General features: G+C 70.1%; 1 protein-coding gene across 1 annotated transcript; it reads left to right on the top strand.

The window, feature by feature from the left end:
- Positions 1-1,030: 1,030 nt before the first annotated feature.
- Positions 1,031-12,769, top strand: AURANDRAFT_72791 (hypothetical protein; the record flags this gene model as incomplete). The annotated part of the gene is made up of 12 exons (XM_009043905.1): positions 1,031-1,814; positions 2,735-3,198; positions 3,428-3,561; positions 3,761-4,341; positions 4,530-5,347; positions 5,550-5,585; positions 5,806-8,011; positions 8,221-8,354; positions 8,595-10,385; positions 10,522-12,148; positions 12,348-12,529; positions 12,671-12,769. Coding segments are annotated over 12 exons (8,472 nt in total), but the record flags the coding sequence as incomplete, so codon positions are not given.
- Positions 12,770-13,207: the final 438 nt, after the last annotated feature.

The following is a 13,207-nucleotide window of genomic DNA, read 5'->3' on the forward strand; positions in this document are numbered from 1 at the left end:
ACCTGTCATCCCACACAAAGTCAACATTTGCCACAGCGCAACGCAGATCTCACACCACCTAGCGTGAAACAGACGTCCAGCGAGCCAAATGGACGGTCCTGCGGTCGACGAAGGCGAACAGGCTCCCTCTGGGGGACCGCCTCCGCCGTCGAGCGCTGCGGTGACAGCGAACGATCTCGAACCATTCGAAAAATACAGGCAAGATATGTATGAGTCTGACTCAGACGACGACGACGAAGGAGAAGGCTACACTGACGACGGAATTAGCCACGGCGACGAGTCTGACGAGAATGATGACGACTTTTCACCTGTAAAAACCCATGAACTGTCCGCCACGCCCGTAGAAGGTGGCACACCAGCGAGCGATCCTGACAATGTTTGGAACGGCAATAATGATAGTGAGTATGGCGCTCCGAATGATCCACCGCTGCCCGATTCGATGCTTGGTTGCCTGTCTGAAGGTTTCCCGACCTTGAATGGTCAAAGCACGCCTGCGGCGGCCGCCGCAGCACCCCCGGCTCCGGATCCGGCTCCGGTTCCAGCGGCGGAGGCCTCTGACGAGGTTGGAGCGGCACAGCCACGGATTGCGGCAATACCTGCTGTGCCAACAGCAGCTGCGCTGCTCAATTCTGGGCTACATGACGATCGCATCATGCGTGAACTTGCGCTCGGCAAGAGCTGCCTCGAAATTGCCAAATTATTGACCGATGAATCTGAGTCCACCGCCACCGTGGGACCAAATGATGTGCTACAGCGGCTTCGATCTGTGCAACCTTCGTATGGCAGATATGCAACAATCGGTGCGGCGGAAGGTCTTTTTGTTGGCCCGGCACGAATCCGCGATTTGTGCAGGCCCTATGGCGGTGGAGTGTCTACGACTACGGTGACAAATGTGAATATGAGGGATGACAAGCTTGGTTTCTGTCCTAAACGCTATACGGCACATGTGGAAGATCTTGTACTGCGAGCTATGAACGATGGTGGTGGACTCAAACAGGACCTGCGCGCACGGGCGATGGCGGGGCACGACAACGCACGCCTTATCATCTTCGAACTTGTCTGTCTTGCTACGGGGGCACGGGATAGTTTCTTTCTCGAAGAAGTCGCCCCCTTGTTGCAGCACAATGGAAAGCCGACGACGGTAGTCGTGGAAGAACCATTGTCGGAGCTTGTTGGCGACTGGCGTCAAGTGGGCAGTGCTCATCTCCATAACTTGAACGAGCGTGGAAACCAGGCATCATTAAAACACATCGCCGATGATCAATTAATTTGTCTCCGAGACCATAAAGCTCGATTTGTCAAGGACGGTAAAAACTCGCTGTCGGCCCGCTTGGTGGCGGTTCCCCGGGGCATTTTAGATGCGGCCGGAGGACGAGCGAACCTCGTGCGTTTCTTGAACGAGTGCATCGCGGCGATGGTGGACCTCAACCTCGACACGGATGACGCCGCGGAATTATCAGAGCTGGCATCCAACGCGACCCTCGTGACCATCTGCCCCCTGGTGCAGCTCTGCGGGCGGGATTTTCGTCCCGCCCGCAAAGGCGCTCAGAAGATGTCCATGTTGCGTCACGTCTTTGCGAAATGGCAAATCGACATGATCTTCCGCTGCGATGATTTGGAGCTGCCTGCCAACGACTCCGCGCGGCATTATCTGGTCTACAACTTCGTCTTGTGCCACCGGACGGCGCGTCTCGTCAAGGCATTCAGTCCCGACTTTGTCATGGTTCGAGACTGGCGATCCGTCTACGAGGTCGAAGCCAAGAATGGACAAAGCGCGCGCCTCATCGGCGATTCTATGAAGGATACCTACGACCGTGCCAAAGTTGTGCGGTCTGAAACAGGCAGCCACTGAGCGAATCGCAACACGTGCTTTGGGTGTCACAGCTCCTTTGATGACGCTTCCACGCGCATCGCGTGGCGCCTCGCGACCGCTGGCACGCATCTGCGCGCTGCGGTGACCTTTTTACATTACTACCATGGCTGCAAACGCAAGCTACATTTCCCTACCTTTGTTCCGTGAGATGGACGCTTCCGCACGTGTCGTGTGGCGCCTCGCGACCGCTGGCACGCATCTGCGCGCTGCGGCGATCTTCACACATTACCACCATGGCCGCAAACGCAAGCTACACTTCCCTACCTTTGTTCGCGCATGGTACTAATGATCTCTCTCGCCGGCACGCATCTGCGTGCTGCGGTGATCTTCCCATTACCACCATGGCCGCAAACGCAACCTACACGCATCTGCGCGCTGCGGCGATCTTCACACATTACCACCATGGCCGCAAACGCAAGCTACACTTCCCTACCTTTGTTCGCGCATGGTACTACTGATTTCTCTCGCCGGCACGCATCTGCGCGCTGCGGTGATCTTCACATTACCACCATGGCCGCAAACGCAAGCTACGTTTTCCTACCTTTATTCGCGCATGGTAATAATCATGTCTCTTTACATCATTTCGCTGGCACGCATCTGCGCGCTGCGGTGAAACTCATGTCTCTTTACATCATTTCGCTGGCACGCATCTGCGCGCTGCGGTGATCTTCACATTACCACCATGGCCGCAAGCGCAAGCTACGGTCTAATTATTTCTCTTCACATCACTTCTTAGCTGGAAACGCCCATCTCGCCGCCGCTCCCGGCCGCCGGCGGCGGCGCGCTTCGGCACGAGGGGGCCCGTCCGCGTCGATCGCCCGCCGCCGCCGCGCGGCGCTCGACCCCCCCCCGCGCGCGCAGGCGCGTCGTACGAGACCAAGATGTCGCACCTCGACTTCATCCTCCACGCGCTCAACGGGATCCAGCGCAAGTGGGTCTACCTCGAGCCCATCTTCGGCCGCGGCAGCCTCCCCAACGAGGCCAAGCGCTTCAAGAGCGTCGACGAGGACTTCCGCGACATCATGCGCAACGTCGAGGCGGACCCGAAGCTCTTTGGCCTCGTGGACCCGCACGTCCACCGCGACATCCGCCGGACGCTCGAGACCATGCTCGACCAGCTCGACCGGTGCCAGAAGGCGCTCAGCGACTTCCTCGAGGAGAAGCGGTCCGCGTTCCCGCGGTTCTACTTCATCGGCGACGACGACCTCCTCGAGATCCTCGGCCAGGCGAAGAACCCGGCGGTGATCCAGAGCCACCTGAAGAAGCTCTTCCAGGGCGTCTCGCGCGTCGTCTTTGACGACGCGAAGACGACGATCACGGCCATGGTCTCGGCGAGCGGCGAGGTCGTCGCCCGTGTGGGAATCAAACCTTCAAGCCGACTTCAATGTGCGCGTATGCGACTGTTTCGACGCGGGACTTGCCGCCGCGCTTCGAGAACTCGACGAGAGCCATCGATTCGTCCAAAAGTCAGCCGAATCGACTTCGATGCGACCGAGATGGAGCGTTCCGAAGTTTGGCGGGGACCCCCCGAACCGGCGGTTGGAATCCACGCAGGTCGTCGACCTCGAGACCGGCGTCGCGACGTCGGACCGCGTCGAGGAGTGGCTCGCGACGTTCACGGACGAGATGAAGGCGACGCTCGCGAGCCTCCTCGCGAACTACCTCGCCGCGCTCGCGCGCGCGGCTGTGTGCAAATCAAATCTTCAACCCGACTTCAATGTGCGCGTATGCGAATGCTTTGACACGAGCACTCCCGCCGTGCTTCGAGAACTCGCTAAGAGCAATCGATCCGTCCAAAAATCAGCCGAATCGACGTCGATGTGACCGAGCTCGAGAGTTTCAAAGTGTGGTCGGGACGTCCCAGCTCACCGGTCGATTTGCACACAGGCGCGCGGGCGAGGCCGACTTCGAGGCGTACCCGTCCCAGGTGCTCTGCGTCGGCGAGCTGGTCCGCTTCGCCGACAGCGTCGAGGCGGGCCTCGACGGCGGCCTCGGCGACATGGCCGCGCGCGCGCGCGCGCAGCTCGAGACGTACACGGGCCAGGACCTCAGCGGCATGCCCGTGACGCAGCTCAAGGTCAAGGCGCTCGTCATGGACCTCGTCCACAACATGGACGTGCTCGACCAGCTCGACCGCGCGCGGTGCCGCGACGCGCACGACTGGGCCTGGCACAAGCAGCTCCGCTACTACGTCGGCGCGGCCGGCGGCGCCGAGGTCCGCATGTCCGACGGGTCCTTCCGCTACACGTACGAGTACCAGGGCAACGCGGGCAAGCTCGTCCACACGCCCCTGACGGACAAGTGCTACCTCACGCTCACGCAGGGCATGCACATGGGCTTCGGCGGCAACCCCTACGGCCCCGCGGGCACGGGCAAGACCGAGTCCGTCAAGGCGCTCGGCAACGCGTTCGGCCGCCAGGTCCTCGTCTTCAACTGCGACGAGGGCGCCGACCCCGCGTCGACGCCCCGTCTTCGACCCGACTCGAGCGGGAGCGCCGTCGGACGCGCCCGACCGGCCCCTCCGGCTCCGCGTCGAGAGCTCGACGAGAGGCGGCGCGGCGTCGGACCGCCGCCCGGAGCGACGCGGACGCGACCGAGCCCGAGAGTCCGCGCGCCCGGCCGCGACGTCGCGGCCCACCGGCGGCGTCCCGCGCAGGCATCGACTTCCAGTCCATGGGCCGCATCTTCATCGGCCTCGTCAAGTGCGGCGCCTGGGGCTGCTTCGACGAGTTCAACCGGCTCAAGGAGGACCAGCTGAGCGCCATTAGCCAGCAGATCCAGCTCATCCAGGACGCGATCAAGGGCCACATCCCCGTGCTCCGGCTCCTCGGCCGCGACGTCGACGTCGACTTTGACGCGGGCATCTTCGTCACGCTCAACCCGGCGGGCAAGGACTACGGCGGGCGGAGCCAGATCCCCGACAACCTCAAGGCGCTCTTCCGGCCCGTGGCCATGGGGCGGCCGGACAACGAGCTCATCGCGCAGGTCTACCTCCAGGCCGAGGGCTTCACGCGCGCGCGCGACCTCGCCGTCAAGGTCGTGTCGCTCTTCGCGCTGTCGCGCCAGCTCCTCACGCCGCAGCGCCACTACGACTGGGGCCTGCGCGCGCTCAAGGCCGTGCTCAACACGGGCGGCAAGCTCGTGCTCGACGCGCGCGGCGCGGGCGGCGGCCTGCCGCCGGCCGCCGAGGGCGAGCTGCTCATCAAGGCCGTCCGCGTGAACACGCCCTCGAAGCTGACCTTCGGCGACACGGCGCGGTTCCTGGCGCTCATCGGCGACGTCTTCCCCGGCGTCGCGTCCGGCGACGTCGCCGGCGGCGCGCTCGAGGTCGCGATCCGCGACGTCATGGCGAGCGACGCGTTCCGCCTCACCGTCGACGAGGCCCAGGTCCGGAAGATGCTCCAGCTCAAGGAGGCGCTGGACCAGCGCATGGGCTGCGTCGTCGTCGGGCCGAGCGGCTGCGGCAAGTCGACGGTCTGGCGCGCGCGCGCCGGCGCGGCAACCGACCGCCGCGTCCGGGCGTCCCGACCGGACGTCGCGCGCGCCGGGCGCCGTCGCGCCCCCGGGCGGGCGCGCGCCCCTCGCCGAGCGCGCGACGGCGGGCGCCCCGAGCGTCGCCGACGCCGTTCGGACGCGCGCGCGCCGACGCCGGGCCGGACGGCCGGGTCCCGCGCAGGTGCTCCAGGCCGCGCTCGCGAAATGCGGCACGACGGTGAAGACGCACGTCGCGATCCGCGCGGACGCCGGCCGTTCCGCCCGACTTCGACGTAGGCTCGTTCGACCGCGTCGGCGCGGGGTCTCGCGCTCCGCGCGGAGAGCTCGACGAGAGGGAACGACTCGCCCGGGAACCGGCCGAATCGACGTCGATTCGACCGAGACGGAGCGTTTCGAAGTTCGGCGGACGCCCGAACCGGCGGCCGACGTCCGCGCAGGTCATGAACCCCAAGTCGATGCCGCGGCAGCAGCTCCTCGGCGAGATGGACCTGGACACGCGCGAGTGGAGCGACGGCGTCCTCACGGACGCGGCGCGCGCCGTCGTCCGCGAGCCGCCGGAGGTGCGGTCGTGGATCGTCTGCGACGGCGACGTCGACCCGGAGTGGATCGAGTCGCTCAACTCCGTGCTCGACGACAACCACCTCCTCACGCTCCCCAACGGCGAGCGCATCGCCTTCGGCGACAACGTCAACTTCCTCTTCGAGACGCACGACCTCCGGTTCGCGTCGCCCGCGACCGTGTCGCGCATGGGCATGATCTTCCTCAGCGACGAGGACATCGACACGCGGCGCGTCGTGACCCGGTGGCTCCTGGGGCAGGACGCGGACCTCCGGCCGCGCCTCGAGGGCTGGCTCGACGACCTCTTCTACCGCGCGCTCGACTACGTCGTCGCGCTCGGCGCGTTCGTCGTCGAGACGACGCTCGTCGGCACCGTGCTCAACGGCCTCGGCGGCGTCGGCGGCGCGACGAGCAAGCTCGCCTTCGTCGCGGGCCTCGTGCGCGGCCTCGGCGGCAACCTCGGCGTCGGCGACCGCACGGCCTTCGCCAAGGAGGTCTTCGCGTGGGCCGGCGAGCGGCCGCCGGACCTCGGCGCGCCCCTCGACTGCGACTGCGAGCCCGGCGGCGACCGGCTCTTCCCCTACGCGGCGCGCTGCGGCGGCGTCGCCGGCGGCGACGGGGAGGCGCCGACGCTCGAGAGCGTCATCGAGACCGTGTCGACGCAGCGGACCATGGCCATGCTCCGGCCCATGGTCGAGGGCGGCGCGCCCTTCGTCGTCGTCGGCCCCGAGGGCTGCGGCAAGAACCTCATGATCCGCCACGCGTTCGCCGCGCGCCGCAAGGTCGGCGTCGCGACGCTCCACTGCTCCGCGCGCACGGACGCGAGCCACGTCATCGCCAAGATCGGCCAGTGCTGCAGCCTGTTCTCCGCGCCCGAGGGCCGCGTCTACCGGCCCCGCGACTGCGAGCGCCTCGTGCTCTACCTCAAGGACCTCAACCTGCCGCGGCCCGACGCGTACGACACGTGCATGCTCATCGCGTTCCTCCAGCAGCTCGTCACGTTCCGCGGCTTCTACGACGCGAGCCTCGAGTTCCTGCGCCTCGAGCACGTGCAGATCGTCGCGTCGATGAACCCGGCGACGACGGTCGGGCGCCACCCGCTGTCGACGCGCTTCACCGCGACGGTCCGCGTCTGCGTCCTCGACTACCCCGACACGGCGGAGCTCACGGCGGTCTACGCGGAGCTCCTCGAGATCGCCCTCGACGCCGCGGGCGCGCGCGGCGGCGACGCGGCGGCCGCGAACCTCGCGCCCTTCTCCAAGCCCGGCGAGCGCGAGAAGCTCGCCGCGACGCTCGTCGAGGTCTACGAGCGCGTCAAGGCGACCTTCGTCGTCGACGACGCGCGCCACTACCTCTTCACGCCGCGCGACCTCAGCGCGTGGGTCTCGAACCTGCTCCGCTACGACCTCGCGAGCGAGGACCTCCTCAACGTCGTCGCCTACGAGGGGCTCCGGCTCTTCAAGGACCGCATGGTCGACGCCGACGCCGAGGCCAAGCTCGACGGCATCCTCGGCGGCGTGCTCCGGAGCCGCTGGCGCTTCGTGCCCGCGCTCGACGGCGTCCACTTCACGACGCTCGCGGCGGGCGCGATCGGCGCCAAGGGCGGCGGCGGCGGCGGCGCGGCGCCCCTGCTCCGCCGCGTCGAGACCGCCGAGTTCCGCGCCGTCGTCGGCAAGGGCGTCGACTACTACGAGCGCGAGAACGCGGAGCTCCGCATGCTCCTCTTCGACCGCGTGCTCGACCACGTCGCGCGCGTCGACCGCGTCATCTCGCGGCCCGGCGGCAACCTGCTCCTCATCGGCCGCTCCGGCGTCGGCCGGCGCACGGCCGTCCGGCTCGTCGCCTACATGCGCGGCTACGCGTTCGTCGGCCCGACGGCGGTCCGCGCCGACGACGACGACGCGGTGAAGCACTTCCGGTCCGAGCTCAAGCCCGCGCTCCAGACCGTCGCCGTCGAGGGCCAGGAGGCCGTCTTCTACGTCGAGGACCACCACTTCGCCGTCGGCGCGTGCCTCGAGCTCGTCAACTCCGTGCTCTCCGCGGGCGCGGCCCCGGGCCGGGACCGGCCGGCGCTCCGGGCCGCGCGTCGGAGCGCGCCGTCGAGTCGACGTCGCCCGGGCCGGCGCTCGGACGAGCGATCCCCCGGCGAACCCGCGACGGGGCGCCCGGGGGGGCGTCGGACGACGACGACGCGCGCGCCGACGTCGGGGCGAGACGACGGCGCGCCGGGGGGCGGGCGCGTCCGACGACGCGCGCGTGCCGACGTCGGGGCGAGAGGCTCGTCCGCCGCGCAGGCGAGGTCCCGGGCCTCTTCGGCGCCGACGAGCTCGAGGGCCTCTTCGCGCAGCTCCGCGAGCCCATGGCCGACGAGGGCACGGCGCTGAGCCCCTACGAGTTCTTCGTCGCCCGCGTCCGCGCGCGGCTCCACGTCTGCGTCGCCATGGACCCGACGAACGACGCGTTCGCCGCGCGCGGCGCCGACGAGGGGTGATTCGACGCCGCCCCCGGGACTCGAGGGTTTCGCGGGGACGTTCGCGAGAGCGCGCGCGCGCGCTTCGAGGGCGGTCCCGGCGGCGATCGCCCGTCCGAACGCGGAGCCGAATCGAGCGGCGACCGGCCGCGGCGGCAACCCCCCGCCGCCGCGCATCGCTCACCCCGCGTCGCCCAGGCCGTGCGCTGCGAGTCGAACCCGGCGCTCTTCACGCGCTGCACGATCCTGTGGATGGGCGCGTGGCGCCGCGACACGATGCGCGCGGTGCCCGCGATGATGGACGGCGTCCGGAAGCTCATCCTCGCCGACGGCGCCGGCGACGGCGACGACGCGGCCGCGGCCGGCGCGCCGGCGCCGCCGCGCGCCGCGGAGCGCAAGGGCGGCGAGGCCAAGGCCGCGCGCCGCGAGGGCAAGTCGGCCCGCGGCGAGGGCAAGGGCGGCGAGGGCAAGGGCCGGGGCGGCGCCGCGGCGCCCGCGCCCCGCGGCGGCGGCGGCGGCGACGCCGGCGGCGACGTCGACGACCAGCTCCTCGAGGCGATCGCGTCCATGCACGAGTCGGCCGCCGCGGCGTCGCCGCGCGAATTCGTGCTCTTCCTCGAGAACTGGCGCATGCTCCACGACCAGATGCGCGGCGGCATCCGCACGAAGCTCAGCCACCTCTCCGCGGGCCTCGCGAAGCTCGAGGAGGCGTCGGCGACGGTCGACAGCCTCTCGAACAACGCCGAGGTCGAGCAGGCGAAGCTCGTCGAGGCGCAGAAGGGCGCCGACGCGGCCATGGAGATGATCACGAAGACGCTGAGCGAGGCGACGGGCCGCCGCGGCGAGGTCAACGACCTCAAGACCGAGGTCACGCGCCGCGAGGAGCACACGATCAGCCGCCAGGGCGAGATCAAGCAGGAACTCAGCAGCATCCAGCCCGTCCTCGAGACGGCCAAGGCCGCCGTGGGGCAGATCAAGGCCGAGCACCTCAACGAGATCCGGAGCCTCAAGATGCCGCCCGAGCCCATCGCGGACGTCCTCGGCGCCGTGCTCAAGCTCCTGGGCATCAGCGACGTGAGCTGGACGTCCATGAAGAAGTTCCTCGGGAACCGCGGCGTCAAGGACGAGATCCTCAACTACGACGCGCGGCGCATCGGCGGCGAGATGCGCAAGGACGTCGCGCGCCTGCTCAAGCAGAAGTCGACGAGCTTCGACCAGGCGACGATCACGCGCGTCTCCGTCGCGGCCGCGCCGCTCGCGGCCTGGGTCAAGGCGAACATCCGCTACAGCGTCGTCCTCGAGAAGATCCAGCCCCTCGAGGCCGAGCTCGCGCGCGCCGAGGAGGACCTCGCCAAGTGCACGCTCCGGCTCCGCCAGTGCGAGGACGAGATCGCGACGATCGACGACCGCGTCGCCGCGCTCAAGGCCGAGTTCGGCGACAAGACGCGCGAGGCCGAGAAGCTCCGCGCGCGGCTCGCGCTCGCCGAGGGCACGCTCGACAAGGCGCAGCACCTCCTCGGCAAGCTCAGCGGCGAGCAGGCGCGGTGGCAGACGCAGGCCGGCGACCTCCGGTCCGAGCTCGCGAGCCTGCCGCGCCAGCTCCTCGTCGCCGCGGGCTTCCTCACGTACCTGAGCCGCTGCCCCGAGGACGCGCGCGAGGCCGCGCTCGCGGACTGGACGGCCACCGTCGGCCTCGCGGCGTTCGACTTCACGTCGCTCCTCGCGACGGAGTCGCGGCTCCTCGCGTGGAAGCAGGTCGGCCTGCCCGCGGACCCGCTGTCCATGGAGAACGCGCTCGTCGTCGCGCACAACCCGGGCGCGCGCGTGCCCTTCGTCATCGACCCCGCGGACGCCGCGCGCGCGTGGCTCGTCGCGCACTACGGCGGCGACGACGGCCGGCCCCTCGAGGTCCTCCAGAGCGCGGACGCGCGCTTCGGCACGACGGTCGAGCTCGCCGTGCGCTTCGGCAAGACGCTCCTCATCTTCGACGTCGACGCGCGCGCGGCCCGCGCCGCGCCGCCGCGCGAGCGCCGCCGCCGCGCGGACGCCGCCGCGCGCGAACGCCGCCGCGCGGGCCCCTCGAGACCCCCCCCCAGCCCCCCCGCGCGCGCGCCGCAGGCTCGAGCCCGTGCTCTACCCGCTCGCGCGCCGCGACCTGGCCATGAACGGCCCGCGCGCCGTCGTCCGCGTCGGCGACCGCACCGTCGACTTCCACGAGAACTTCCGCCTCGCGCTCGTGACGCGGAACCCGACGCCGGACCTGCCGCCGGACGCGGCGGCGCTCTGCACGCTCGTCAACTTCACGGTCACGCGGAGCGGCCTCGAGGGCCAGCTCCTCGGCGCGACGATCCAGCACGAGGAGCCCGAGCTCGAGACGAAGAAGACGGCGATGCTCAAGCAGGAGGAGGACTACAAGATCAAGCTCGCGGGCCTCGAGACGGACCTGCTCGAGGCGCTCGCCACGGCCGAGGGCGACCTGCTCGAGAACGCGCTCCTCATCGAGAGCCTCACGCGGACCAAGGAGGCGAGCCGCGAGATCTCGGACGCGCTCGCGGCGTCGGCCGAGGCGTCCGCGACGCTCGACGCGCGCCGCGAGGCGTACCGCGGCTTCTCGCGCGACGGCAGCCGGCTCTACTTCCTCGTCCGCGACCTCGTCCTCGTGAACCCCATGTACCAGGTGTCGCTCGCGTCGTTCGTGCGCCTCTTCGAGGCCGCGCTCCGCGACGGGTCCGTCGCCGCGGACGGCGCGCTCGACGATCGCCTCGCGCGGCTCACGCCGCTCCTCGAGCGCCTCGCCTTCTTCTTCGTGGGCCGCGGCCTCTTCAAGGCCGACCGCTGCATGTTCGCGCTCCACGTCGTCCACGGCATGCACGCGGAGCACTTCCTCGACCACGAGTGGGAGCTCTTCACGGGCGAGCTCGCGGCCGACGGCGCGGGCGACGCGCCGCCGGACGCGGCCGGCGGCCGCCGCGGCCGCGGCGACGGCGACGGCGACGGCGCCGGCCGGCGGCCCCGGGGCCTCCCGGCGTGGGCGGGCCTCGACCGCGCGCCCGCGTTCGCGAACATGGCCGCGCACCTCGGCGGCCTCGTGCGCCGCCTCGACCTCGAGAACGCCGCGCGCTGGTCGCGCTGGGCGCGGAGCCCCGAGTGCGAGCGCGACTTCCCGCCCGAGGCCGTCCGCGAGTGCACGCCCTTCCAGCGCGTGCTCGTCACGCGCTGCTTCCGGCCCGACCGCCTCATGTCCGCGCTCAGCGCCTTCGCCTGCGAGGTCCTCCGCGTGCCGTCGCTCAGCCCGCCGCCGCTGAGCTTCGCGACGCTCTACGAGACGGAGACGGAGGCGCGGACGCCGACGCTCCTCATCACGACGGCCGGCGCGGACCCGAGCCGAGGCGCCGCGCGAGCCGAGGGGCGCGCGCGCCCCGGCGGCCGGGATCCGCGCGGGCGATCGCGCCTCCCGAGTCGGTCGCGCGCGGCGCGCGGCGCGCGGGCCCCGCGGTCCCGTCCCGCGCGCGGGACGCGGGCTCCTCTCCTAGGCGCGGACCCGAGCAAGGAGCTCGCCGACTTCGCCGCGTCCGTCGTCGGCGCGGACCGCTACACGTCGCTCGCGATGGGCGGCGGCACGCACGACCTCGCGATGTCGCTGCTCGCGGACGCGTCCGCCGCGGGCACGTGGCTCTGCTTCCAGAACCTGCACCTCGTCGTCGCTTGGCTGCCGGCGCTCGAGAAGGCGCTCGCCGGCGTCGAGCAGAGATGTGTGTCGCGCGATCATCGCCCGGGAAGGCGGAGACGTCCGGACCCCGTCGCCCCCGGTAGGCGCTCGCGGCGCTCGCGCCCAACGAGGGCTTCCGTCTCTGGCTCACGACGGAGCCGCACCGCGCGGTCCCGCGACGGGCGACGGGGAGTTTCTTTCTCGCGCGCGAAGCGGCGATCCGTCGCCGTCGCTCCTCGTAGGCGCGTTCCCGCGCGTGCTCCTCCAGCAGGCGCTCAAGGTCACCTTCGAGTCGCCGCCGGGCACGAAGAAGAACGTGCAGCGGACGCTCGCGATCTGGGGCCGCGAATTCTTCGAGCGCGGCGAGCGGCGCCGGCCGATGCTCCTCCTCTGCCTCGCCGTCTCCCGCGGCGTCGCTCCAAAGGTGCCGACGTCGGCAGCCCCCGCGAGGCTCCGTAGCCTCGGCTCGAGCCTCCGGCGCCCGCGTCGGCGCCACGTTCGACGGGTGACGTCGTCGCTCGGGCGGCGTCGACCGGAACCCCCGCGGACCTCCGCGCCCGCGCAGGTCTTCCACGCCATCCTCCAGGAGCGCCGCACCTACATCCCGCAGGGCTGGACCAAGTCCTACGAGTTCTCCGTCGGCGACCTCCGCGCGGGCGCGTTCGTCATGGGCGCCGACCCGCGCGCAAAGGCGGCTCCGACGAAGCTTTGGCCTCGAGGCTTCCGCGCGCCGTCGACTCGGCGGGCGACACTCGGGCCGTCGTCCGGCCCGATCGGCCCCCGCCCCCGCGCTCGAACCGCGCGCGACCCCGCCCCGCGCCGCCGCAGGCGCGACGGCCGCCGCCGCGGGCGACGGCGCCGCGCCGCTCGACCTCGACGTCGTCCACGGGCTCATGGAGGACGCGATCTACGGCGGCCGCGTGGACAACCCCTACGACGCGCGGGTGCTCAAGGCGTACCTGCGGAAGATCTTCAACCAGGACGTCTTCGACGGCCGCGGCGACCTCATGCGGGGCCTCTCGATCCCGCGGCCGTGCGCGTACGACGACGCGCTGGCGGCCGTCGCCGCGCTGCCCGACGGCGACGCGCCCGCGCTCTTCGG

Source organism: Aureococcus anophagefferens, assembly GCF_000186865.1.
Source record: "Aureococcus anophagefferens unplaced genomic scaffold AURANscaffold_80, whole genome shotgun sequence".
Taxonomy (NCBI): domain Eukaryota; class Pelagophyceae; order Pelagomonadales; family Pelagomonadaceae; genus Aureococcus; species Aureococcus anophagefferens.